Here is a 25,271-nt window from a genome sequence, read left to right on the forward strand (position 1 = left end):
GCTATAGCAAAACCTTCATAAACTTCACTTGCTTAAATTCAGTTCGAAGCATTCAGGTATGTACAATATGTCTAGGACAACTGACAAGAAAAAATACTCTATCGTGTTCTGACAATCTAAACGAATCTAGGAGCCCTTGGCAAAGGTCTTCAAGGCATCCTCGCTCCCATTCCACAGATCCGAGTCGCCGCCGTAGCTGTACGAATCCGAGTTCTGCCAGAAGCTCTGGTACGACCAGCCGTTGGGGACGGTGCTGATGGAGCTGGCATACTGCGCCAGGACCAGCGGGTAATCGGCGCCAAAGTCCCCGTTGTTCCCGGTGCAGGTTTTCCACCAGTCGGCCGTGGTGTAGATCATGGGGTAGCGGCCAGTCTTGCTGTTGTAGGTTTCGCCAAAGTCCTTGACCCAGGCGACCATGTCGGACGCACTGAGTCCATAGCAGGTCGAGCCCGAGGGGTTGTACTCGAGGTCCAGCATGCCCGGCAGGGTTTTGCCATCATTCGACCAGCCACCACCGTGGGCCAAGAAGTACTCGGCTTGCTTGGCCCCAGAGCTGGAGTCCGGGTGGGCAAAGTGATAGCCGCCTCGGATCAGACCAGCAGAGGAGGCGCCATCGTAGTGGCTGGAGAAGCTTCTGTCGATGTAGGTGGTTCCCTCAGTGGCCTGGGCGGCGGGGAGACGCATCAGTATTAATCGGCCTGGGGAGCCTCAAGAAAAGGTTGGACAAACCTTGATCATGACGAAGCGCGCCCCGTCCTTGTAGGCTCCGGCAAAGTCCACATCGCTTTGGTAGCTGGAGATGTCGAAGCCCTGGACTCCACTGGCACGGGCGTTCAGAGGACCGGCACTGGCGAGGCCGGCCGCGAGCAACAGAGAGAGGGCGGTAGTCTTGATGGTGGAAGACATTGTAGAGAAGTGGACGTCAAACACCGACAAAGGAGAAAAAAAGGTTGGATATCAGGGTTGTCAAATCTTCGTGCTGGCAATCACAGGAATGAAGAAGTCATGGATCCGAGACGAGTGCTGCTATTTATGCTCGTCTGCCTGGTGGCTATCTCTTTCATCTGAAGCAGCCGGACCCAATGTAGCATTGTATCCCAAAATAACAAGCTCGCGATGGTCTTTCGGGTGTCAGGGACGAATACGAGGGACCCAATGTAGCATTGTATCCTAAAATAACAAGCTCGCGATGGTCTTTCGGGTGTCAGGGACGAATACGAGGGTGTGGCATGCCGATTGAGGCATCCACCGACGACGATCGATCCACCGGATCGCGACGGTGGAGGTTGTTTCATCTTGGCGACCCTGTGGCGTCACTGCAGAATCCGGGGACAAGCAGGGCTCGCAGAATGTGCCTGCGTCGAGCGATGCGGCTGTGGAGTCGACGAGCTAGCATTGGCTTGTTGGGATTGCTATCAGTTAGTATGGTTGCATCGCTTCTCCGTGTCACAGCAAGCGAGACGTTTCAGCCGGGCATCGTGCGGCCAGCAGTGGTCCCTGGCGTAGCGACTGTCTTTCCCTCTGCGCAGCTGGTCAAGCCAGTCGTGCTGTGGCATGCCACCACGAGGCTCGTCGGTGGAGGTTGTCGGCGATCGGATCGGCGGTAAGCGAAGAGGGCGACGGTGACTTCAGTGCCGACGGGACCGTTCTTCACCTTCCCCCCGTTCTTCTCCGCATCCCTCTACTGCAGCCACGACCCTCCACCCTCGTGTGGCTGAGATGGACGGTTCGAGCCGCCGTCATGAACAGCTCCGATAACAAGGAGTTCCGCGACCAGCTGGGCAAGTTCCGCCTGGAATCGACCGGCCCCTCCCCGGCCTGGTCGCACGTCCCCGAGTCCACCCCGGATCCTTCCACTCCGTCGCGCAGCAAACGTGTATCCACGGCCTGTGACTTCTGTCGCAAACGCAAGAAGAAGTGCGACTTTCGCTATCCCAATTGCTCCGCCTGCACCCGCGCCGGCGTCCGCTGTACCATCCCCCCGCCGGGGCCTCAAGTGGCCAGCACCTCCGTACCCCGCGACCAGCTCGAGAATCTACAAAAGCGTGTGCGATGGCTTGAGGAGGTGGTGCGCCGCAAGTCCGGCATCTCGGTCGTCGACCTGGCCACGGGCACCCCCGTAGATGGCGAGGGCGATCCCGACTGGTGGTACCAAGTGCCCGCCATGATTGCGATGGGCGGCACTCGCCCCTCAACGTCGGCAGCCTCAATGCCCAGCCCGGCTGGGAGCGGGGGCTCGTCGGCGACCGCAGTGGCCCCCGGGTCGGAAACGTCGACGGGCGTGGGTGCCGAACTCCCCAATGTCGGCGAGATCTTTCGGGATCAGCTCGAGCATCGTCGGCCATCTGTGGCCCGTCCACCCTCCGCTCCGCGAGTGCTACGTCTGTCATCGTTTGAAGAGGCCGAGCAGATGGCCAGCCAGTACTTCGATAGCATGGGCTACCAATATCCATTCATGTCCCGACCCGAGTTCATGGCCCAGCTGCGGCATATCTACACGGGCGGCGTCCCCTCGCCGGAGATGCACAATGCCTACCACATCATCATGGCCATTTCGCTGCTGATCGACTCTGCGGATGCCGCACGGGCGGCAGAATTCTATCACGCCAGCCAGGAGACCCTGCCATTGGCGTTGCAGAACGAGGATCTCCCGGCCGTCCGGGCCTTGCTGGGCCTGGCCCTGTATACCATGTTTGCGACATCGGGCCCGAGTATCTGGCATGTCTTGGGGGCCACAATGCGACTGGCAATTAGCATGGGTCTGCACAAAGCCCGCTCCTACGCCAGTCTGGCCGAGGAGGAGATGGCCAAGCGGGCGTTTTGGAGTCTGTACAATCTGGATCGCCTCATCGCCAGCACGCTCGGCCGTCCGATGGGGATTGCTGATGAAGACATCAGTGTGAGCTTGCCCCGGGAGCTCAATGACGACGGGACCGTAGCCCCTGGCGCCAGCGCCATGACGATCCCAGTACAAGTGATGCGCCTCCGCCGGATTTTCTCGCGCATCTACCGATATCGTAAGTGCCCACGCGAGCCTTTTTCTTTCCTTTTCTTTTGTTCACTTTTCATTTCATATGCTGACATTTCACTGGGTGTAGTGTATAGCAACTTGCCACGGCCGCCGGCACAAGAGGTGGCCGCCACGCTGGGTCAATTCCGTCGCGAGGTCGACGACTGGCGCATGGCGGCGCCGGTGTTTCCCTCGGCCCTTCTCTATTCCACCTCGTACTATGACTATCTGTATTATACCACCCTTCTTCTCATGTACCGCCCCAGTGCGCGCAACCCAACCCCCGATGCCACCAGCATCGTCAGCTGCGGCGACTCCAGCGTGCAGGTGATCCGGTCCTATTGGGACAGCTACTCGGTGGGGAAGCTCAAGTGGATCTGGCTCACGCTGAGCCAAGTCTATTTTGCCGGCATCACGATCCTGTGGTGTCTCGAACAGAACGCGCGCTCCTTACGCGAATCTCGGCCCGCGCCTTGGCAACCCGACGAGCAGATGATGCGTCGCGGCATCCAAGCGGTCGTCGTCTTGTTGGAGGAATTTGGGAAACGGCGACCGGGAGTGGACCGACTGGCGGAGACCTTCCGACACCAGAGTACCATTATTTTCAGCCAAATGGCCTACCAGCAACAGCAACTGGACCAACAGCCGCCGCCGCTGCCGCCGCCGCAACCTCCGACGCTGATTCCCCAAGCGTCGACGTTGGCGCCGCCCCCGGCGCCCCCAGTGCCGTTGGCTCCGGTGCTCGACGACGTGCTGCTGGTGGACGGCAGCGGCGGCATGCCCATGATCGATCCCCAAATGGCGGAGCAACTGTTCTACTCGTACAACTGGTTCCAGGAGGAAATGGCGAGCTACTATACCCTTTGAGCGATTATTTTTCCTGCATAGACGGAAGCTCCAGACGGGGCGTTGGCTGTTTCCACTGTTCGCACGCCCCTCTTCCTGTATATCGCTAGTCCCGGCGGCGCGGCCTTTTCTCGTGCTAGTTGGATCCACCCGGTGCGAACGCGCCGTTTGTTACTATATTATTATTAGATGATGCTTATGATTCTCTTACTCTACTCCTATTACCGTTTCATGCTTTGCAGGACCTGCTGTGGTGGTTCAACAATGCCGGCAGCATATCCGCTTTGCGCAGTGGGACGTGGGATGTTGGTTTTTCCCAACTGGCCAGACATACTATGCTCTCGCATGGGACTGCGAAGAACAGCAGTGGATCGTGTTAGGGCTGGGATGAGATCGGGTTGTCCGTCGACCATCCCACTTGGGAATCCGATGGGATGCTCCAATGTCTGGTAGGGCTGCCCTCGCCACTCACCAGCACGATCTGAGCTGATCGGTTGCCGTTGATCCGGCTGGGCGCCCGGATCAGATAACTCGACCCAGTTGCTTCGATGATCGCATTCATTTTTTTAAAATTATTTTTTCTCCGAATAGAGCGACGACTTCATGCGCGTGAATCGCGAAAAGCATGGCGCACCGACAAATCAAGGCATGCGGCGTTCCACAATTCATTTCCAGCCAAGCAGCCAAGCAGCCAAGGAGCCAAGCGAAGCTTGAAGCGGGCAAATCCGAAGCTTGGTGTGGGTGTCGCTTACGCCACGCGAGCTAGTGCGCGCCAGATAAGATGGCAGGAACATCTGATTAGATCGAGCCGTCGGCTGGGCCCGGTTTTTGTCTTTGCCCAGTGGAACCCCTTTGTCCATGCCATCGCAACCCGGAAAGGATTTTCGCCTGCAGTTTCTGTTGGCCCCCGTCCACGTCGAATGTTTCGTTGCCGACTGCCGATCTCGGGCTCCGTTGTTCTATAAGGGAAAGGATTTCCCTCGTTAGCATTGGTCGACTTCGTCTTTTTATATACCTTTTTTCGACTTCCAGTCCTCCCCCCATCATGACCGTCCGCCCCTTGGTCAACAGGGCCCGCGCGGTCCTTCGTCGCTTCAGGGATGATGATGCCGCCAGCGCGGCGGCTGAGCAGAACTCCCTCGAGCAACCCGCCGTCGTCGAGGAGAGCAAGACCGAAGGCAAGAGAGATCCTGCTGCCGAGGAAGCGCCGCCCGTCTACGAGTCGCACCCGGAATTGCCGCACGAGAACGTCCAGCACGGTGTCAGTGATGTCGAAGCCATCACCCTCACCTGGTCCAAGAAGACGCTGGCCTTCGTCTTCATCAAGTGAGTCCGGTCCTGCTGCTGTTTTCGATCCGGGAACCAACCAGACACGCGCCGTGATATCCCGATCCTGTAACTAAACCTCGCATCCCAACAGCATCTGGTTCCTGTACTTTGTCAACGCCTTCCAGTCCTCCGTCAATAGCAGCTTGAGCAGCTATGTCTCGAGTTCGTTTCAGGAGCACTCCCTGTCGGGTGTGCCCACCGCCCTTGCCGATGCCTTCTCCGCGGCCACTTACCTCCCCGTCGGACGTATGATGGATACCTGGGGTCGTGCCGAAGGTTTCCTGCTCATGACCATCTTTGCCACTCTCGGTCTGATTCTCATGGCGTCCTGCGACAGTTTCTACATCTACTGTGCCGCCAACGTAAGTTTGAAGCCCGTGGATTCTTCCCAAGAAGAAAGAGGTGCTGACACATTGTCTCGCGCTAGGTGTTCTACTACATTGGTTTCGGCGGTATGGAGTACGCGGTTGACGTCGTCACTGCCGATGCGTCCAAGCTGAAGAACCGAGGTCTGGCCTTCGCCTTTACATCGTCACCCTACATCATCACTGCCTTTGCCGGTCCCAAGGTCGCCGATGAGTTTTACTACCAGGTCAGCTGGCGATGGGGCTATGGATGCTGGGCCATCATTTTCCCCATCGTCGCCGCGCCCTTGTATATCGTCCTCAAGTACAACCTGCGCAAGGCCGAGAAGCAGGGCCACCGAGCCAAGGAGCCCAGTGGCCGCACTGTGTTCCAGAGCATCAAGCATTGGGTCTTGGAGTTCGACCGTGAGTAAACTTGGAACCCCCCTGACCAGGCCTTTTGTATCACGCGGTACTAATGAACTTCTCGCAGTGATCGGCTGTTTCATTTTCACTGCTGGCTTGGTGCTCTTCGAGATTCCGTTCGATATTGCGGCTGACGCCCCCAACGGCTGGGGTACTGGCTATATTATCGCAATGCTGGTTGTTGGTTTCTCGATGATCTTCTTCTTCGGTATATACGAGAAGTTCATTGCGCCCATCCCCCCTTTTCAACTTCCGCCTCCTGACTGACCGGACCGTCCTCGGTGCCTGTCTTCTGGATGCCACCTACCAGCTGTCCTACTACTGCTGGAACAACTACTTCTCGAACTTCCTGCAGGTCGTCGATGATCTCACGATTGCCCAGTCGGGATACATCACCAACACCTTTGATGTGGTATCGGGTGTGCTCCTGCTCCTGGTCGGATGGATCATCCGCATGACGGGCCGTTTCAAGTGGCTTCTCTACATCTCCGTCCCTCTGTACATTTTCGCTCAGGGCCTCATGATCTATTTCCGCAAGCCCGACATGGGTGTTGGATACCAGGTAATGTGCCAGATCTTCATCTCCATCGGTGGTGCCATCTTCATTATCGTTGAGCAACTAGCTATCTTGGCCGCTGTTGATCACCAGCACTTTGCTACTGCTCTGGCCTTGCTCAACGTTGTCGGGACTATCGGTGGCTCTGCGGGTTACACAATCTGCACGGCCATTTGGACCAACACTTTCAAGAAGGCACTGATCAAGAATCTCCCTGAGTCGGCCATGTCTGATCTGGATTCCATCTACAACGATGTCACTCAACAACTGTCCTACGCGGTTGGCACTCCCACCCGTACTGCCATCCAGAACGCCTACGCTTACTCGGAGGTGCGCATGCTGTCCGCTGGTGTGGGTATCATGGCGCTAGCATTTGCGTGGACTCTCATGATCCGGAACATCGATCTCAAGAAGGTTCCTCAGGTCAAGGGTACGGTCTTTTAAGCCGACTAAAACTCGACTTTACGCGAGTCTCGTCGGAAAGGATGTTTTCGCATTCCAAATTGCCTGCTCATGTGCCGCTAAGTCGATTCAAAACACTGACGATTCGTTGATGACCACCATGCGCTCGCGCCTGTAACGAAAATGTGTTTTGTTTTGTGCTTTCATTTCGATGTTCCTGTCTCCTGTGGAGGTGACTTCCTGCGCTTGCAAGAAAGGGCCAGAACTGTATTATAATAATCTATACCCCGCTTTATTTTTCCTCAAGTCAGCTTCCAGTATTTTACCCCTGTGGCATGCCTATGAGTAGTGTTTCGTGTTAAACGTAGCCTGGGAAGACTTATCATGAGTCTTGGAAACTTTTGATCTATGTATAAAAGCATTTCAATTGATGCCGGGAATCTGGCCTGTTTATCCTATAACAGAACAGGCCATCAACGGTTGAACCTTTTCAACTCTAGCCACCGGAGGGGCGGAAAGACTAACATCGCCCATGCCATTCCCACCCAGATCCCTAAGTCAGAACCATCCTGGCCAACCATGCTAGCAATGGGTCCAACATAATAGATCTGGTCCATCGACACGATAGCACCGGCCCAGCCCACCAGGAAAGCCACTAATGCCGCGATGCCTAACGGAAGCTTGGACGGATCTGCCCAGGCGTCCCAGTCGAAGTCACTCGTGCGGCGGAAGATGCAATGCTCTTCAACGGCAATCATTAGATATTGTAGTGGGGAGACACCCTCCCCTACTACATGGGTGCCATCCAGACTATGTGACATAGCCGGCAGTATACAGTGGCCGGATAGCTAGTTCTAGAATACACCTTCTTACACCTCCCCGACCTGACCCCTACATTTGGGCTTCTCGCTGTTTCCTGATTGCTACGCGTGTGTTTTGTGGTGGTTTTTCTGCTGAATCGACCCGCACGTCTCAGCGCGTGCAGCCATCGAGCGTTCCCCTCTTCAATATATAGTAACCCAGTAGCCCATCAAGGCGAGCCAGTCTTCGAAAATATCGTAGAGGTAGTTCCGCCCAGCCAGAGCACAAACGGTGTAAATGATCACACCCACGCACGAATAGAACAAGCGTGAGAGATATGCCAGGTGGCGGCCCATGATCTGGAAACATAGCGATGCTATGTGCCCGCGGCATTATTGGTAATCATTCCCAGTGAGACCAGAACACCCAAGAACTTTCCGAAGCCGCCAAGTCCATCATAGCCCGCCATGACCAGAGCACCAGCCGATGTGCTCTCCGCGGTGGCCCATTGGGGGTGAGCGAAGGCGCCTGAAGCAAGTCCAACACCGACAAGATTAGCAAAGTTGAGGGCCAGGCTCACCCCAATAAAGGTCATTAGGAATGTCTTCCATTTCGATGTGGTCGGTGGGAAGTAAACAAAGAGACGACGGCGGGCTCCCAAGCCACGGAAGCAGAGAGTGCCAAAGAAAAGAACGAGAGACGATTCCCGGCAATCGTTTGAGCATCGCCCTTTGAGACGATCGAGGTATCAAATTTAGGGGCAGCGCTACCGACGAGCACGAACTCAGCGATGAGCTGAGGGATCCAGGCTCATCTAGAGGCATTGAAGATCAGAATCTGGTGTTCAAAACACCAAACATGTTAACGGCAGGATATTACGTACCTCTCATAGATGTGAAACAGCTCCATGCCAAACAGAACCACCAGCCATGTGACGACAGCGACAATGATGATACCCACGATGACGGTCATCTATCTGTCAGCGACCGCGGACAGGACCTGTCCACCTACTACACAGTCCACCATGCCATAGCCCAACATTATGATGATGTTCAGGAGGCATGCAATCCTGCTCGGATAGTATCCCATAAAATACCGGGCAATGACCTGTCGAGGCGTTAGATGAGAACGGTGGCTGGGACGAAGGTCCGACTCCTTCGACATACCATCGTCCGATTTCCACTCAAGGGTCCAAACGTGCTCATGTATGCAACGACAGCCGCTCCCAGTAGGGCCCCGAATGTTGCGCAGAGGGAGGAGTCGACAAACGCCAGCGAGTAGCTCGAAGGGCCCAGCATCCCGATCGCCATGTTGTTTGCGGTGATATTCGTACTGAACCAGAGCAGCGTCATTTGCAGGTAGTGGGCCGATGTGACTTGATGGCGTTCCTCTAGGGGAACACGCTCGAGTCCCCGTGTCTCAAAGAATTTCAACGAGGTGAGACGATCATTGACGCGGGCAAATGCATTTTTGGCCGCTATGGGTGGCACGCTGGGCTGGGAGACAGAGACTTGAACATCGAGGACGGCTGGGTCGCCTTCTCCTCTGCAATAGTGCCAAACATGATTCTGCTATTCAAGGAGAATTCTCAGACCCGTGCAATCGATTGTCAATCGCACAAAAGCAGTCAGAAAAATGCTGGGACGGTTCCACTCCACGATGAGAGGAAAGATCAAAGAGGGGGCGAAATGGTCAAGATTGTTGACCCCGGAAGCGGCCGAGCGTTGCAGGCTGCGTTCTTCTTGCTGTGCCTCCACTCGAAGAGGTGGCCAGTGGCATGCGACGTTGGCAGATAATCAAAATCGACATCAATGCATGCAAAGCGCGCGTGGTTGGCCGCCGCTTTGGCCGTTGCTTGGCCGGCGTGGCCCGTGCGGAATGGAGTCGGCCTGTCAGCCCGCGCTCGGCAGTTGTATACACATCATGGTTAACTTAAGCAGAGCAAGCCGCCTCTTTCTATCCTCTCAATTTCGATATTCAAGTGTACTAGGGTACTACTAGATACCTGAAAAAGCCATAGGGAGGGCGTGGCAAGCAGACAAGGAGGCGTGGCTCGAGTAATTCTCGTTTTTCCACTAAGATATGGCATTTATTGTTTGAAGAAAGGGCTTGATTGGATGAATGTAGCGCGATAAGAGCCGCCATTATTACTTTAGGGTAGATACACTAAGGTACAGATGTGTAAGTTTCCTGGTGCTGGAAAAAGGGGGAAGTCAAGATGTGGCGTCGCAAGATTTGCGTCTCTCAAGTCTCGAGGCTGTTGAGAGGGGCTGGGAAAGAGCCCTTGCTGGAAGCTTCATTGACGCAGATCATTCCCCGCCCTGGCACACGCAAGCTCTTCAAGTTGTTTCGAGAGATCTGTCCGCAAGGCCGTACTATGCCCCCATTGATACATTGCTTATTACGTACGGTTCTGTAGGCACATACTACAACTATGTCCCGTCATGTCCACCGTACAGCCGTGAGTAGACTTCGGCAGAACCCAAAAAACCCATGACCCAACCCAACCCAACCCAACCCATCATGGGTTTTGGGTCCAATTCTAGAACCCATCTGTACGAGGAAGAAAGAAATGGCTTGTCCTAGATGACGTCTTGTTCGTCCCGACTGCGCATGCGAATCTCATATCCGTGCTACAGCTTCTCAATCTTTGCCCCCCGATTGAGAAGCTGTAGCACGGATATGAGATTCGCATGCGCAGTCGGGACGAACAAGACGTCATTTAGGACAAGCCATTTCTTTCTTCCTCGTACATTGCACAAGATATTTGCCATTCCTATGCCGGAAGGAGCCGTTGAGGTATCGACATTTCGCAATGGTGGACCGTCATATTTGTCCATCTTAACGAATCTCAAGGCATCGTTACAGACGTGCTGAGCACATCCGCTGTCCACGATCCAGGCCTCACTGATCGAGGGAGCCTTCGTGACCATCATGCTGGGAATGAAGTCAAATGTGGCAACATTTCCTTCAACTTCGGCTCCGAATGCTGCATTGATATCCTGTTTTGAGGCTTGTGTCGCCATAAACGTCGGTCTTTTGGGGTCTCTCGGTCCTTCTGAATCGTCGTCTTCATGATCCGTACTGGCCCGCCTCTTTGATGAATTACGAGGGTCCGCATGCGCATCTTTGGGGTTTGATCTGCGCGTCGTTCTCTCCTTTCCTTGGTCCCTCGGTTTAGGGTTCTTCTTGAAACACTGCGGCTCTCTGTGATGGGGTTTTCGACAGAAAAGACAGAAGGGGACATTGTTGATCTCGATCCGGCAAGTTTTCCCATCTGGAGACGGTATGACTTTCTTGTCTTCAAGTCTTCGACTGAGTGTGAAGGCAGGAAGGGCATTTGCATCAGCGGGTTGGTTGCCCAGCTGTCCTTTTCTGTGTTCCTCTTCAATGGCCTTGTTCTCAATGTAGTCGAATGTAGGAGCTGCTTTGGTGATATTTCCGTCCTCATCTCTATCATTGACAATGTCCATTTGCCGAAAGACATGGTCGCGGAAACTCTCATATTCTGGACCTAAGGCATGGAGGAAGAAGAAAGTTCGTTCAATCTCAGAAGTGACACATGCGGGGTCGAGTAAAAGTTTCTCGGCATGGATCTTTCTGATCTCGGCCCCGAGGGCTTGTGCACTCCCACATTTTGCCCGGGTAAGTGACATGTACCTCCTCTGAAGATTCACGTATGTTCCTGAACCTTCCGGCTTTAAAGCTTTCTTTGACCGCTTTGATCAGTGACTGGACTCGGGTGATTTCGAAGGCGTTTATCCGCTGAGCCGCATTGTGGGTCAGCTTTGCCGCGATCATTGCCGAGTAGAACGTCTGGCGGTGAGACCATTGCTGCGCCTCCTCCTCTTCCAGAGGTGGGATGGCTTCATCCTTAGCCACAGGAGATATTCGAAGAAACTCCTTGACTTTCTGGTTCCACTGTGACCAGTCGTTGGCATTATCGAGTGTTGGTATGGCATGATAGAATGTGCTCAAGCCTATTTGTTCAAATTTATTCGAATCCATCGTGGTGGTTTTCAGGGCTAATCGGTGCTAAAGAATTCAGCACTTGACGAGCCACTTGAGTGAATTGAGTGGACAGAAGGCGTGCAGTTTGACAGCTCGGGAGACCGCGCCTCAAGACCGAATAGTTCCAGGCTTGATATCTCGCTGGGCGGACTAGAGCTGATGGAGTGGGAATAATCCGATGAGTCTGGAGTAGGCGTATGCGATGGAGGAATGTATTCACTGTCCGATAGCTCGTATGGTTTGAGGTGATTGCGATACGACTCGAAGAAATGAGGAAAGCGGACGCGGTCAACCATATATCGTGGCTTTCGCTCTTGAAAGGTTGTCGGTCTGTTTGGTCGGAGGCAAGTTGAGCTCTTCTTCAGTCCATCTGTGTCCCTTGTATGATCCTTTCCTTCTCGTCATAGGTCAAAATAGTAGAATGTCCCTTCCCGAGAATGCCAGGGATTTGAGAGGAAATGGATTCCTAGCATGCTACGGAGAGCAGGTCGTTTCTGGTGGCAATGTGATACGTCTGGAGCGGTGTGACGTTTGTAGCGGTGTAAGGCGATGTTGTCTGTTGTGAAACATGTCTATAGACCATCATTGGTCTAACGACTTTCTGTAGCGGTGTAGTGGCTTTGTCAGCCTTGTGAGACGATTTCGCACAATTCGTTTGCCTGTTGATCCTCAGAAAAATGTCTTCTCGGTTGAAGAACTAAATGAGAAATTCCAGTTCAGTCAATATAGTTATGTATGAAGCTTTCACTTAAGGGGGAAACTTAGGAGTAGAAAGTATTCTCCAATTTGAGGTGAGCATTGCCGGGCTCATAACCTGTTGATTTATAAGTGATGCTTCAGTGTTCACGTTGTTTAGGGGAGTTGATTGTGTAAGATACAAGTAGACTGGTGAACAGGTATATAGGCATGCACGTGATCCCAGCCCCCATGATTATCCCAGTAACCGTGATGTTTCAACACCATCATGGGTTATGGGCTTTTGGCAAGAACCCATGACCCACGATGGGTACCCACTGGGTACCCATTATAGTGTAAACAGGACAAACAGTCCCGTGTCGAGATGCTGCATAATTAATGCACTTTCTGGCTAAGTGCGCCATTATTTAATAAGAAAGATGCGAGAAAGTTCCTTCGGAACTTTGAGAAGTTGTGTGAAAGGCGTGGTATCAGCGATCCTGCTAGGCAGTGTGAATAAACCCAACACCATGATCACGACACGGTGGCAAAGAGTCAACATCCTTCGTGGTTGAACGATAATGCACACTCCGCACATCGCCAAACCCAACATCTCTGAAACCGTCAACATCCACATCCTTCCATTCAGGCGGAAGATAGTAATCATCCAAATCAATCACACTTCCTGCTGACACATTTAGCAGGTTCATAGGCGCATAGCCAGATAGCGGTGCTGGCACACCCACGTCTGGCCTTGCGCCCACATCAGTCAACACACCGAGATCAGAACAATCAAAACCATCAACAGAATCGGCAGAACTAGTCAAATCTTCGAAATTAACAATTCTCGGGAAATTAGTAATAGCAGGTGTCGTACCAGAATTCATACGTCTGCTCAGGAGTTTAAAGGCACCCTCAACAAACGGGGCATTCTCACAAATCATCTCATTAGGCCACAGCCTCGAGGCCCTAATGATCTTGTTTTCTTCTGGCGAATAGACCGGAAAAACCACCTTCCTCGTCCTTGCATCATTATATACCGTGCATTCCACCTTCCCATCAGGTTGCTGCGCCAGCGCCATCATCGTCGCTTCCATAAATGGTCTTCCAAGAATCAACCCGCCAGGACATTCCGAGATCACAAACACATTCACGTGAGTGGTGATGTCGCCAATGGAATAGGCATGTTTTGAATACAGCCAAGGCACTTAACATGTACACCATTGACGGGCACCACATGAATCTTCGGATCTTGTTTGATCGGCAACCCTAGTGTCTCTGCTTGCTTTCTGCCCATCACATCGACGCCACTGCCAGAATCAATCATGCCACGCAGCATATAACCTGCCACGATCACTTCAGAGTATAGACGGCCAAGTGAATACACATCACGATGTGTTTCTACCCGATCTTCCACCACTGTCGATCGGCGATCGTCACGGTACGTACTTGGGTGAACATTGCCGACAGCCACTTGCAAATGATCGTCGCCGCCATAACGCGATGGCGTCAACTGCGTCGCATTCGTCACATTCGTCACATTCTCAGATTGTGAAGTAGGTTGTGGAATAGCAGGACGAAGACCCTCGGTGTCGCGAAACAGGTTAGTCTTGAGCCTCGGAATAATCCTGCCCATTTCCTCAACTGTTAGGTCCACCTTAGTGTCCAACACCCTTCTCTTAACCAACGCTTCTAATGCTGCCGTTGATGTCATATAGGGTGCCGTCTTCTTCACCTGGCTAACGGGCACTGATTTTCTCTGGTTGACGGTCACATTTGATCTTCCGCTGGTAGCAGGCACTGGTATATACTGCGTGCGTGGCTCGATATGACTGTCTGGGGGTCGATCCATCATCACATCATCATTATCAATATTTTCCACTCTTGCCTGTCGACTAGGCTGCATATATTGACCACTTTGCCATGTCTTGGTGGAAGCGATGCCATTTGCACGGCGCTTTGCCCGTACAGGATCCTGCTGTTGACTACCACGCGTTTCAACAGCATTGATACCAGCACTCTCATATCCCACATCAATGATCTCATCATCGCAATCAATCTCCTGATTTTCCTCAGGGCTAATTCCAAGGCTGACACCTGACACCAATGTAGTTGCCCAGGAATCTGGATGTCACTCCTATAACAGGCTGACTCATTATAAATAGACTGCCCATCATAATGTGGGATCTGCCTAGGCAGCGGTGTAGGATCAGTCGTCGGCTGTGACATCGGCATTAAATGCTGAGCTGGCACCCTCAGAGTATTGCGCCGCCATTCTCGCAGCTGGGCGGGCAGTCCTTCCATAGAAGGCCTTCCTGAGATAAACTGCATAGTCGGGCCACCTTCACCAGCACGGCCAATGTATGACTTGCCATCATTACCAACGTGCATGTCGCCCTTGCTGATCGCGTCAGACATTGCCTGACAAGCCGTCGGTTTCGAAATATGGCCAACAATGCCACAGAAGTAACAAATCGGAAGGCTTCTGCCATCAGCAGGCCTTAACCGCTGTCCTCTATAGGCCAATCTTGAAGCATCAGCAGGGACGTAAGCAGTATCATTTCTCATATCCTTCTTCGCCATGCCTGATTGCAGCATATTGACTGTTAACTTCATATCGTTGTATTGACGGCGCATCTCTTCCACCTGTTCTTCCAAATTCTTCTCTCGTCGCCCTGAAGAAATGGCAGGTTTTTCGGCCGAAAAACCACCTTTCCAAGCGACACTCTTCCTTTCCTTTGTCGACGTCACCTCTTGATTGCTAGGTCGACCAGTCGTTTTGATCACCCTCTCGTACTTATCCTGCGCTGCCATCGTGCAGGACACCTCATCAGCAATCCAATCTAGCCGCATAGGCCTAGACGGCCGGTCGAAGTCGATAATGCCCCTTTTTGCAACGCGATGTCGTAGCCAATCAGGCAGCCCCGTTATCAACCACTCACACCTCTGGATCTCCTGAATGACCTCATTGGCCACTAGCACATCACAGTCTTGAATTCCATCATAAACTGGCGAACCTCACCAATGGTGTCTCTTGGTTGATTCACTAACTCCATCAATGATGCCCTCGAAAACCTCTGGCGCTCAGAGTCATAATCTCTTTATCGATCACAGAGCATGTCCTTAAACGCTTCCCAATCGCGAGATTTCCACAGAGGATCATACTCCACCCACGACTGGATAGAGTCCTCACAATAATCGGCAAACAGCTCACACTGCCTAGCAGGATCGCTGATACCACGCCTTTGACACAACTTCTCAAAGTTCCGAAGGAACTTTCTCGCATCTTTCTTATTAAATAATGGCGCACCAGGTGTACCAGGATCTGGCATCAGGACATTCCCCTGGCGGTTCATCATCAATTGAAACATATCACTTGGTATCCACATCCATCCTGGCGGTGGCATTTCCTGATAGGCAGAGGATGGGAAGGGCGGTAGCGGTCGCGATTGTCGTTCACTCGTGTTAGGCACATCGTTTCTCTGTGTCTGGTTGGCAGACGCTTCGCTCTCTGGGCGAGGAGGCTCTCGGTAGCCTTCAAAGGGTGAGGGAACATCGGCCTGGACGACATGCTGGGCATGGCTGCTGCCATCGTTAACACTAATATTAGTGCTGTCACCCATTGTGACAGCCTTCCGATCAACACGATCAACACGATCAACAGAATCAACAGAAGAAATTGAAATATAATCAGGAATCTAAAACTGCTCTGACTCGCTCACACGGAGAGTGCCAGTAGTAGGAAAGCAGAACTCTTCCTGGTCAATCTGAAGACCAGGGGAAAACAAACAATCCGAAAACCTCGATATTTTCGGCCGAAGAGCACAACTCTGAAGTAAAAACTGAACGACAACCTGGGTGAACACTATATTCACCCTTGAAATCCAAAGGTTGTAGATGCCTGGCCAGATCTGCTCTGCCAGCTTGTGAAAATCAATCGGTCTCATACACAGTACTGAGCAAAGGTCAGATCCCCTGTGTAACCGGTCTGCAAGCAGCCTTTGCAATAGCTGCTGGTACTCATCCTGCCGGAATCCTATCTTGAGTTCCTGGCCAATCATATCGACTCCCCACAGAATGTGATTAATCACAAACGCAAGGGGCACCTCTTCCCATACAAGGCCCCAATGAGCATCAAATGCTCAAAAACCAATAATACGTACCACTAATACCAGCGACTGCCGGAATTCGAATGATTTTCAGTGTTAACGCGGTTGCCCACCCTGCACACAACTTTCCTTTCGCCGTTTCTCGCGATTTCCACACTCTGCGCCCGTCGTGTTGATTATCTGCGTGTTCAGCCACCCGGAAAAACAATTCCCCCTGCGTCGGTCACCATATGAAGAGGGGAACGCTCGATGGCAGCACGCGCTGAGACGTGCGGGTCGATTCAGCAGAAAAACCACCACAAAACACGCGCGTAGCAATCAGGAAATAGCGAGAAGGTGTATTCTAGAACTAGCGATCCGGCCACTGTATACTGCCGGCTATGTCACACAGTCTGGATGGCACCCATGTAGTAGGGGGGGGGGGGTCTCCCCACTACAATAGTTACTTGAAACCGAGCCAAGTCAGAAATGAATTAGGGTGTTTCGGAAGAGGATTCGAGAAAGAATCTCTGTACGTGGTGAAACTGATTTCGATCCATCCTGTATTCTTTGCATGTCTCCAATTTATTTTCTGTTTTCCTGCCTGTTTTGTTGATTTCTGGAAATCACTGTTTCTATATTCCGCATGGCTCCGATCGGGAAGACATTAGAACCTTGATCAAACGTGGTACCGAATTCAAAATAAACAGCAGGAATCGGTTTTTTAACTCGCCCATCACGACATGTAGCCTGAAGTACCGGTAGACATCTGAAAATGCTAAGGTCCGGGGGTGTGGCTTGAAGCAAGAGAGCGTGGTCGTAAGTGCCGGCGGAACCTCGGATGATCCGCGCGGGTAAACGATTGATGCGGAGCGGGTGGGGGCGCTCTCTTGCCGTAGCTCCAACTTCCCTGTTGAAACCCTCGCTCTCCAGCAGAGGCACCCTAGTCGCAGTTCTTCGTCCAATTCTCCATCCCTGTCGAGGCGATACCTCCCCGGGCTCTGAGCTGTTCGAGCGAGCCCAGCAAAGGCGCTATGCCCGGAAGATGGGCGGCATCCCGTGGAAATCTGCAGGCTGCCAGACGTGCAAAACGCGGAAAATAAAGGTCAGTGCGAAGCAGCCTGCTGACCCAGTATCCACACTGATCCTGTCTAGTGCGACCTCACCCGGCCAGAATGCACCAGGTGTATCAAACGGGGCCTGTCTTGCCCCGGGTACGAGAAAACGCTAGTCTTTGTCCACCAGACGGCGGTTTCCCGCCAGGAGACGGGGCATGCCATCCGAGACCGCTCCACGGGCCGAAGTCATGCGGTAGCCATGTCGCGACCGGTCAGAGCTGGCCCAGAGATCCGCACGCAGCTGTTCTCATTATTTCTCGGTGGATATTTCCCACTCGACAGAAATGCGCCGGCGAACGTAGATCAAACGCACTGGCTCTTCTTGAACTCGTCCGTCCTTCTCGAGAAGACAGGCGGGAATCCCGACAGGTTTGGCATCTCGGAGAGTGCCCTGGCCGCGCTGTCCTGTACGTATCTCGGCAGACACAATCGGGACGATCGGATGGCTCGCTATGGGGTCCAGCTCTATAAAAATACGCTGCAGCTTCTATCGCGCGTGTCCCATCAAAGCATACCCATTCACGATCTTGTATGCGCAGGGTTTATTCTGAAAATTCTTGAGGTAAGAGTGCCTATCATCGGTTGGAAGGGGCAGACCTGATGGCGACTGGCTTAGAGTCATTATTTCCCTCACGGGTTCGACGTCTGGGCCTCGGATTTCCAAACGCACAATGCATTCCTACAGCAGAGCCTAGTGAAGGACCCGAACAATCCTTTGATGGTCGTGATCTCGAATCAAATGAGGAAAGGAATTGTAAGCCAGAACGTTCATAGCGATGCGCGGTTTTCTCTGCGTGTGTCATCATCCACTAAATGTGTTCTTAGATCTTCGCGACAACTGTCATGCGAGCTCCTAAAGATGAGCTACAATACTTGATACATCTCGGTCACCACAAACCATTTGATGAACTGTTTGAACTCTTTGTGAATCTTTCCGGACTGGTAGCTTCAGTGGAAGAGACCGATCACTCGGACCACGAGGTCTGTCAGACTCTCCTCCAAGACTGCTATTCGCAAAAAGAAAGCATCATGGCTTGGTACTCCAGCCATAAGGAAGCTATCGGAGGGCAGCCATATGTTAATGCCGAATTGAAATGCCACCATTTACCTCCATCGACACACTTGTTCGGCATCCCGTACGGCTTTAACTCACTTGACTGTGCCAGATTTCACATGTTCTTTTGGATGGCGTTGATAATTGTGCAGTCGCTGATCTACCAAGCTAATATTCTTGTTCTTTCTCACACCCATGGCACTTTTCCCATTGATCCCACTTCGCATGCCGAATACCTGCTGATCGAGTTTTATGCGGATGAGTTTTGCCGCTCCATAACCTTTTTTCTCCAGGACACGGTGAAGGTGTGGGGAGTGATGGCTGTTGTGGCTGCAATGCCTCATATCTTCAAGCCATATATACATCTCCGGCGATGGGATAAGTTTCTGTGGTGCCAAAAGTTCTGTTGTCTCTTGCTCGAACGAGGACTTCACATGGCTGGCTCTATCGCTGGGGCGTGGTGGAAAACTTGGTCCCTAGCGGAAGACCCCGTCGTGAACTCCATGCTTAGTTTGTCTTTGAGATACGGGTTGTCGCGAGAAGTTCGCAGATCATCGAATGGCGATACGACGGAGGTGACGGAGGTGACGGAAGAAGAGCCAATAGTGACCGAACTCTCGGAGATCAAACGTGCGTCAGTCGAGGACAATCATCTGCCGAGGAGACCAAAAGATACCCGAGCTGTAACCGAACCACCATCTTATCGAAAACGAATTTACGATGAATAGAGCAAGACGGGGCTATGATAACCCCCGCAGGAATCCCCATTTCACGGTTTCGCAGGAAAAATGTACAGCAGTCGACATTACATTGTACCCACATCTTATTTCTCTTTCTTACTGCGTCAAGTTTAATGCCAAGGCGTATAGATACATGATCTGATATGTCACAACGCCAATTTTGTCTCAATACTGTAGAAATAGGGGAGTTTTTACCGAGTCTCTTCCTCATTTTCTTGTGTGGTCAGCTTCCTGCTTGCAGCTTCCTTTCCACCAAAGCTAAACAGCATACCAAGATCATATATGACCTTGAGGCAACCTGCAATGATGAATGACACCCCGAATAGATTGTTACGGGCCAGAATACCGGTGAGAAGAGGACCAAGGCTTTGGGTGGTGGTCTTGACAACGTTTACCGCACCCATGATGGCAGTGCGTCTGTCGGAAGGGGAGAGCTGCGGCAAGGAATGCCGAGCGAGGGGCTACATCCATGTTTTGGGAGCATGCCCTCAGGACAAGGAATGTCAGTGCCAATGGAAGGTTGTTGGGCACAGAGATAAGCGACAAGCAGATGGCGGAGGGTAGATGCGTAAAGACCATTGTCTGGGGCTTTTGTCAGTCGGAAAACAGAGGACGCTGAGAATACTTTGCATACCTTGACATTGCCGATGCGCTTCGCAATTGACGAAGCCACCAACATTGAGGCCGCGGCAATGGTACTGGTGACAAAGAAGATCGTGCCGAGTTCACCCTCTGGAAGGCTGAACTTTCGACGGAAGAAGTACGTCATCCAAGAGCTAGAAGGATTAGAAATTGAGACCGAGCAGAAAAGGAGAAAAGAAAAGAGACATACAGGGAAGCCAATCCTGAAGCGAACGCATCCAGTCCGAACAGGATGAACAGCCGAATTACCAGCGACCACAAGTCTTGGTCAAGAGATGCAAAGAGTGATTTTCTGCTGTTCGGGGTTGCCGGCTGCTCGTTTGAACGAGATTCCGCAAGCAAAGGACGTGTCTCGTCTGCCTGTTGCTGCTGCTGCTGTCGCTTGTGAGCCTCTTCTTCGGAAACGGCTTCCATTTCGCGACTCAAGACTAGAGTGAGAAGAAGTTTGAGCAGCCCAACACCTGCGTAGACGAAGAAGATGATACGACAAGATGGGATAAAAGCCCAGCCGTGCAGGGACTGCAACGAGCTAATGGTCCAGCCACACACTAGCTGGCCCAGAGCGGTTCCTGCTGTTCCCACCAATGAGTACCACGCAAAAACATCGCTTAGCTGCTCCTTTGGAGTGAGATGTGCCAATGTGGATTCCTCCACGGCACGGAAAGGCCCAATTTCATTTCCACTGCACACAGGTCAGCCAGGTTTGCGCTTCGCGATCAGAATGAACAATATGTGAAAATGCTTACCTAGGGCTGATGACACCAAAAACAGCGGCGGCCAGAAGAATCCAGTAGTTCCCGAAGAGGGCAAACACGACACCGCTGCCAGCCATCAAGATAGAGCCGAGAGAGAGAACCGCTCGGCGTCCCATCGCATCGGCGAAAAGGGTTAGGAAAAAGCTGATCACCACATCCCCGATCAAAGTCAGGGTCATGAACAAGCCGATCCGGTCATCTGTAATGCCGATGGCCGATAAGTACGAGGCCAGCACCAGGGTCGAGCCACCGTAAGCAAACAGACGCACGAATCGCTGGGCGCAGAGGAACTTGACATCGCGGGAGGAGCACCACATAGTGGCCAGACCCAGTTCTTCTAGAACATGGGCCCACGGGGATTTAGTACCCGATTGGGTGTCCGACGCCATCCTTGCAGCAATTCCTAACGGTTGGCCAAGAGAGGGAAGGAGAGCGAGTCGGATGCAAAAAAGGTGGAAAGGGCAAGATAAATGAAGCAAGGAAGTCCGAGCTTCGGGAATAACGGGCAAAATGCCGGCGGCATTTCACGGGGAATCCCAGGCAGACACAATCAAGTGACCTCGTCGAATTTTTCGGCGGCAACTGCCTCATTAGTGATATCAATTGTAGTTACTCTGAACGTGGATACCGTAACTAATGTTATCTTTGCAGCAACGCGGGGCACTCTCAATTGAGGACGATATCTAGGGTATGATCTGGCAACAGGCTCCCCTTCCAGTCGGCATTCGCCGCTGCGGGGACATGGTCTTGTCCATCCACCACGAAGGATCTCGCTGTGCATCCCCGAATCCCATGGCCCTGCAACAATGTCATCGCCGGGGTCCTTTGAACCGAAATATATGCTTATTCTTATCAGATGCAGCCCTAGTTCCCCATTGGGTCGTCTGAGGGCTCGATCGGGCAGGACCGGGGCTTGGCGGAGTTACCGTATATGGCAACTCCGATCCGCCCACTGAGGCAACTGCCCCCTTATCTCCGAGAGCTGCAACTACGAGCCTTTTGGCCATGGAGCAGGATCTACGCATTTCTCCCTCCTTCACTCCCTGGTTATCATTGATTTTTCTCCTTGTGGTCAGCTTCTTTTGGCTGTTCAACAACAGTATTCTGCTGCAAGGCTGGGAAGTGCGAAAATTGAGCCACGACTCACCCACGAACCTCGACTCGGACTGCGAATCAGAGGAGGCCACCAGTGATCAACGAATGATTCGAATAGCTTCCGGTGATACAAAATGACCGATGATCATGAATTATCGCCCGACGTGGAGACAGGAGACGCCACGCGAACGGTGCAGCGACGCCGCCGGCCCCCACTGTCGTGCACCGAATGCCGGCGACGTAAGCTCAAGTGCGATCGTTCGCTGCCATGTGGCCAGTGTATTCGCTCCAAGACCGCGGAATCTTGCGCCTTTGTCGGTCCTCAGCCAGGAACAGCCTCGCATCCCTCGCACCCCATGTCACCGCCGGTCTCACGCATGCGCCTATCTAGTGCTTCCGACGAGCAGTCGCGAGGCTCCGGGGGCATGTTCGTATTCGACGCAAAACTAGGTCCAAAGTCAAGCTCTAGTCGCGTGTCGAAACGCAGTCATCCGGACGAGCTGCATGAGCTCCGACACCGGCTCCGGACCCTAGAGAACGCCCTCGGCAAATCCAATGTCTTCCAGACGCCTGAAACCTCGATATCCGATGTTTTCTCTGAAGGGACAATGTCGCAGGGCAGCCTAGATGCGGCTGGTGTCGATGATCGAGTGCGCTTCTTGCCCGATGGCAGTTTTCGGGGCAAAAAGGGTAAGACTCGATACTTCGGCCGAAGCCATTACACCACCACTGTTTCGTTCGTAGGTGGCCTCCCTCGCGTCATTTGAGTTCTCCACCATCACATTTTCGAGCATTCCTTTTGCTAATTCTGAATAGTTCCAAGACATTGGGTCCTTTCTGCGGCGCGGCCGCAACAACGTCAAGGATGCAGAGTACACAGATATGAAAAAGTTTAAGTGTGAACTATGGTCGCGGGAGAGCCAAGATCATCAGCGTGCGTTTCGAGAACAAGCTTTCAAATTGGACGAGATGGTGCCTCCGCGAGAAGTGGCAGATGAGCTACTTCGGTTATATTTGGATACATTTGAGACGACCCTTCGTATCCTGCATGTTCCTACCTTCTTGCGACAGTATGGTGAGTACTGGGCAGTCGATAAAAAGGCCGATTCAGCTTTTGTTGCGCAATTGCTGGCGGTAATGGCAGCGGGAAGCTGCTTCTACGTGCCTTCGTTGGAACAGGACGATAGGGACTCTTATCAGAAACCCGCAATGAAATGGATCATGGCGGTGCAATCCTACATTTCTTGTACTTTTGTCAGTCCGGATATTGACTTGAGGATGATCCAAACTCAATGCCTTCTCCTCGTGGCCCGTCTGGGAGTTGCCGGCGATGGCGATGTGGCATGGGCCTCCTCTGGGTCCCTGATCCGGTCTGCTATGACAATGGGACTCCACCGTGATCCATTTCGTTTTCGAAAGGCCATGAAGCCCTACTGGAGTGAGTTACGACGAAGGCTTTGGATGACCATTGTGGAGATAGATCTCAAGATCTCCCTCGATCGCGGGGTACCTCCATCTGTGGACTTGGATGAGTGCGATTGCGACGCCCCATCCAACTGGGATGATAATGAGATGTCTGAGGATATGGAACAAGCCCCAACCATATCGGCCACAAAAACAACAAGTCAAAACTTCTACCAGGCACTGCTTGCGAAAACTCTATCGCTGCGGTATCGCATTGCAAAGAGGATCAACACGCTGAAATTTGACTTATCATACGATGATGCCCTGCGCATGGGGGAAGATCTTTTGCGGTCGACCAAGTATGCGTCTGCCTTATTCGATGAAAATGCACCGGCAACAAACTCCAGCGACACCGCACGGCATCGATTTGCCCAATCACTTCATCTATTCATGATGCGCAAATTTCTTCTTGCCTTGCACCGCCCGTTTTCTCTCAGTGTAGCGCGTCTTCCAAAATGCTCATACTCGCGCAAGGTCTGCCTAGAAGCTTCTTTGGAGATGCTGTCACAAATGGAACTTTCAAACTCTCCCGAAACGATGACGTACCCACACATCACACAATTAAGCAGTGGCATGTTCCGGGATGAGATCTTCCATGCTGCAATTACAGTCTGTGTGGAGCTCTCGCTTCAGGCGCAAGAGATGAGCCAGTCCATTGGGACAACTCTGGACGGTGTGAACTCTAGCGTGCTAATGAGTATGGTACAATCTCAGCAAAGTGTGATGTTGCAGGCTGTTGAACGTACCGTGCATGACTTTGGCCGACGCATTGGTCCCAGTGGCAAGGGATGCAAACCCTATTTCTTCCTGAGCATCATATTGGCTTCTGTCAAATCGCGTATCAAGGGTGAAGACCCGATGGCGAATGTGGAAGCGTCTTCCAAAAAGGCAGTCCGAGTGTGCCGAATACTGTTGAATGGGGTTTCGTACGCCGATGCCCTCGTCGCTGCTGACCATCAGGCTGGCCAGGTAAATTAATTCTGAATGACATTCGATTGTCATCAATCTTCTGACATTTTTCTTTCGCAGACCCCAATGATGCCCATACAGACGACGCCTGTTTCCGGTGTATCAAATGATTTCGATCTCCCCTCCCTTCTATCCGCGGACCTGGGCGATTTCACAGTATGTCATAATCTTCACTCTCGAACAATGATCAATACATTTGCTCACAAATGCAGCCTTTGGATCTAGGCGGCTGGTTCGACGGCCTTAATCCTGGCGTCATCGAGCCTTGGGATAACGAATTTTTCGGAAGCTTGCCCTCGATACCGTGATACACATCAGCGTGACTTTTGGATGCCATGAGATATTTTACTTCTTGCACAATATACCCCTCTCTTTGCTACGGCCTTTAACGAAGGCTACACTAGGAATGCAATCTTCGTAAGATGTTAAATTTCCACCAGATTGTTGTACAGTTCTATCAATCAACAAAACTGACTTATTTTCACTACTCATCCATCATTTGCCCTTTGCACTTTTCTTTTCCTCGAGTCTCGAGGCAATAGAGAGACGGATCTCGTGAATGGAGTGGGGGACTGAATCTGAGCGTACATACATCAGGTACTCACTTTGTCACCACAGTCACCTGACTCTGTACCTCTTCTCTCACTTCCCACGCTCTCTCTTCCTTCCTCTTCTCTCTCTCTCAGATAGCAGAAGATAGCAGAAGAAGATAGCAGCAGACAGCCAATACCACCTGCTTCTCACCCGTTCACGATCATCCTGTACATCTCACACTCTCAGAATATTTGATCACGTAGATGGTGGGGTACATGACTACTGACAAATGGATCATGAGATGTTAAAGGAATAATAAGATAGTGGAAATAGCCTCTGTTAATGTCAAAATTGTGGCATATCCTATTTTCTTCTTCTTTTTTTTTTTTCAGTTAGCATCTAATAAAGCCAG

General features: G+C 52.2%; 9 protein-coding genes across 9 annotated transcripts; 4 read left to right on the forward strand and 5 right to left on the reverse strand.

Annotated features, from left to right (window-relative positions):
* Positions 1-126: 126 nt before the first annotated feature.
* N7532_000846 (lysozyme) lies at positions 127-906 on the reverse strand (the record flags this gene model as incomplete). Its single annotated transcript, XM_056613350.1, has 2 exons — positions 127-663; positions 730-906. 2 exons carry the CDS (start codon positions 904-906, stop codon positions 127-129), a joined length of 714 nt encoding a protein of 237 aa, XP_056480574.1.
* Positions 907-1,741: 835 nt separating this feature from the next.
* Positions 1,742-3,877, forward strand: N7532_000847 (putative C6 transcription factor; the record flags this gene model as incomplete). The annotated part of the gene is made up of 2 exons (XM_056613351.1): positions 1,742-3,017; positions 3,099-3,877. The coding sequence occupies 2 exons, from the start codon at positions 1,742-1,744 to the stop codon at positions 3,875-3,877; spliced, it is 2,055 nt and encodes a 684-aa protein (XP_056480575.1).
* Positions 3,878-4,901: 1,024 nt separating this feature from the next.
* N7532_000848 (Major facilitator superfamily domain general substrate transporter) lies at positions 4,902-6,955 on the forward strand (the record flags this gene model as incomplete). The annotated part of the gene is made up of 5 exons (XM_056613352.1): positions 4,902-5,182; positions 5,277-5,547; positions 5,613-5,955; positions 6,023-6,071; positions 6,178-6,955. The coding sequence occupies 5 exons, from the start codon at positions 4,902-4,904 to the stop codon at positions 6,953-6,955; spliced, it is 1,722 nt and encodes a 573-aa protein (XP_056480576.1).
* Positions 6,956-7,386: 431 nt separating this feature from the next.
* On the reverse strand, positions 7,387-8,070 carry N7532_000849 (permease for cytosine/purines uracil thiamine allantoin-domain-containing protein; the record flags this gene model as incomplete). Its single annotated transcript, XM_056613353.1, has 2 exons — positions 7,387-7,593; positions 8,005-8,070. 2 exons carry the CDS (start codon positions 8,068-8,070, stop codon positions 7,387-7,389), a joined length of 273 nt encoding a protein of 90 aa, XP_056480577.1.
* A 20-nt stretch (positions 8,071-8,090) lies between these two features.
* N7532_000850 (uncharacterized protein) lies at positions 8,091-9,258 on the reverse strand (the record flags this gene model as incomplete). Its single annotated transcript, XM_056613354.1, has 4 exons — positions 8,091-8,289; positions 8,598-8,686; positions 8,726-8,821; positions 8,881-9,258. Coding segments are annotated over 4 exons (762 nt in total), but the record flags the coding sequence as incomplete, so codon positions are not given.
* Positions 9,259-12,903: 3,645 nt separating this feature from the next.
* On the reverse strand, positions 12,904-16,023 carry N7532_000851 (Zinc knuckle domain containing protein; the record flags this gene model as incomplete). Its single annotated transcript, XM_056613355.1, has 4 exons — positions 12,904-13,504; positions 13,555-14,490; positions 14,553-15,375; positions 15,513-16,023. 4 exons carry the CDS (start codon positions 16,021-16,023, stop codon positions 12,904-12,906), a joined length of 2,871 nt encoding a protein of 956 aa, XP_056480579.1.
* Positions 16,024-17,533: 1,510 nt separating this feature from the next.
* N7532_000852 (Zn(II)2Cys6 transcription factor domain-containing protein) lies at positions 17,534-19,388 on the forward strand (the record flags this gene model as incomplete). Its single annotated transcript, XM_056613356.1, has 4 exons — positions 17,534-17,593; positions 17,644-18,168; positions 18,223-18,360; positions 18,432-19,388. The coding sequence occupies 4 exons, from the start codon at positions 17,534-17,536 to the stop codon at positions 19,386-19,388; spliced, it is 1,680 nt and encodes a 559-aa protein (XP_056480580.1).
* A 203-nt stretch (positions 19,389-19,591) lies between these two features.
* Positions 19,592-21,186, reverse strand: N7532_000853 (MFS transporter; the record flags this gene model as incomplete). Its single annotated transcript, XM_056613357.1, has 4 exons — positions 19,592-19,861; positions 20,035-20,176; positions 20,233-20,724; positions 20,789-21,186. The coding sequence occupies 4 exons, from the start codon at positions 21,184-21,186 to the stop codon at positions 19,592-19,594; spliced, it is 1,302 nt and encodes a 433-aa protein (XP_056480581.1).
* An 840-nt stretch (positions 21,187-22,026) lies between these two features.
* N7532_000854 (uncharacterized protein) lies at positions 22,027-24,633 on the forward strand (the record flags this gene model as incomplete). Its single annotated transcript, XM_056613358.1, has 4 exons — positions 22,027-22,632; positions 22,709-24,325; positions 24,386-24,481; positions 24,538-24,633. The coding sequence occupies 4 exons, from the start codon at positions 22,027-22,029 to the stop codon at positions 24,631-24,633; spliced, it is 2,415 nt and encodes an 804-aa protein (XP_056480582.1).
* Positions 24,634-25,271: the final 638 nt, after the last annotated feature.

This window comes from Penicillium argentinense (assembly GCF_028826775.1).
Source record: "Penicillium argentinense strain IBT 30761 chromosome Unknown utg000001l_segment0_segment0, whole genome shotgun sequence".
NCBI classification, from domain to species: domain Eukaryota; kingdom Fungi; phylum Ascomycota; class Eurotiomycetes; order Eurotiales; family Aspergillaceae; genus Penicillium; species Penicillium argentinense.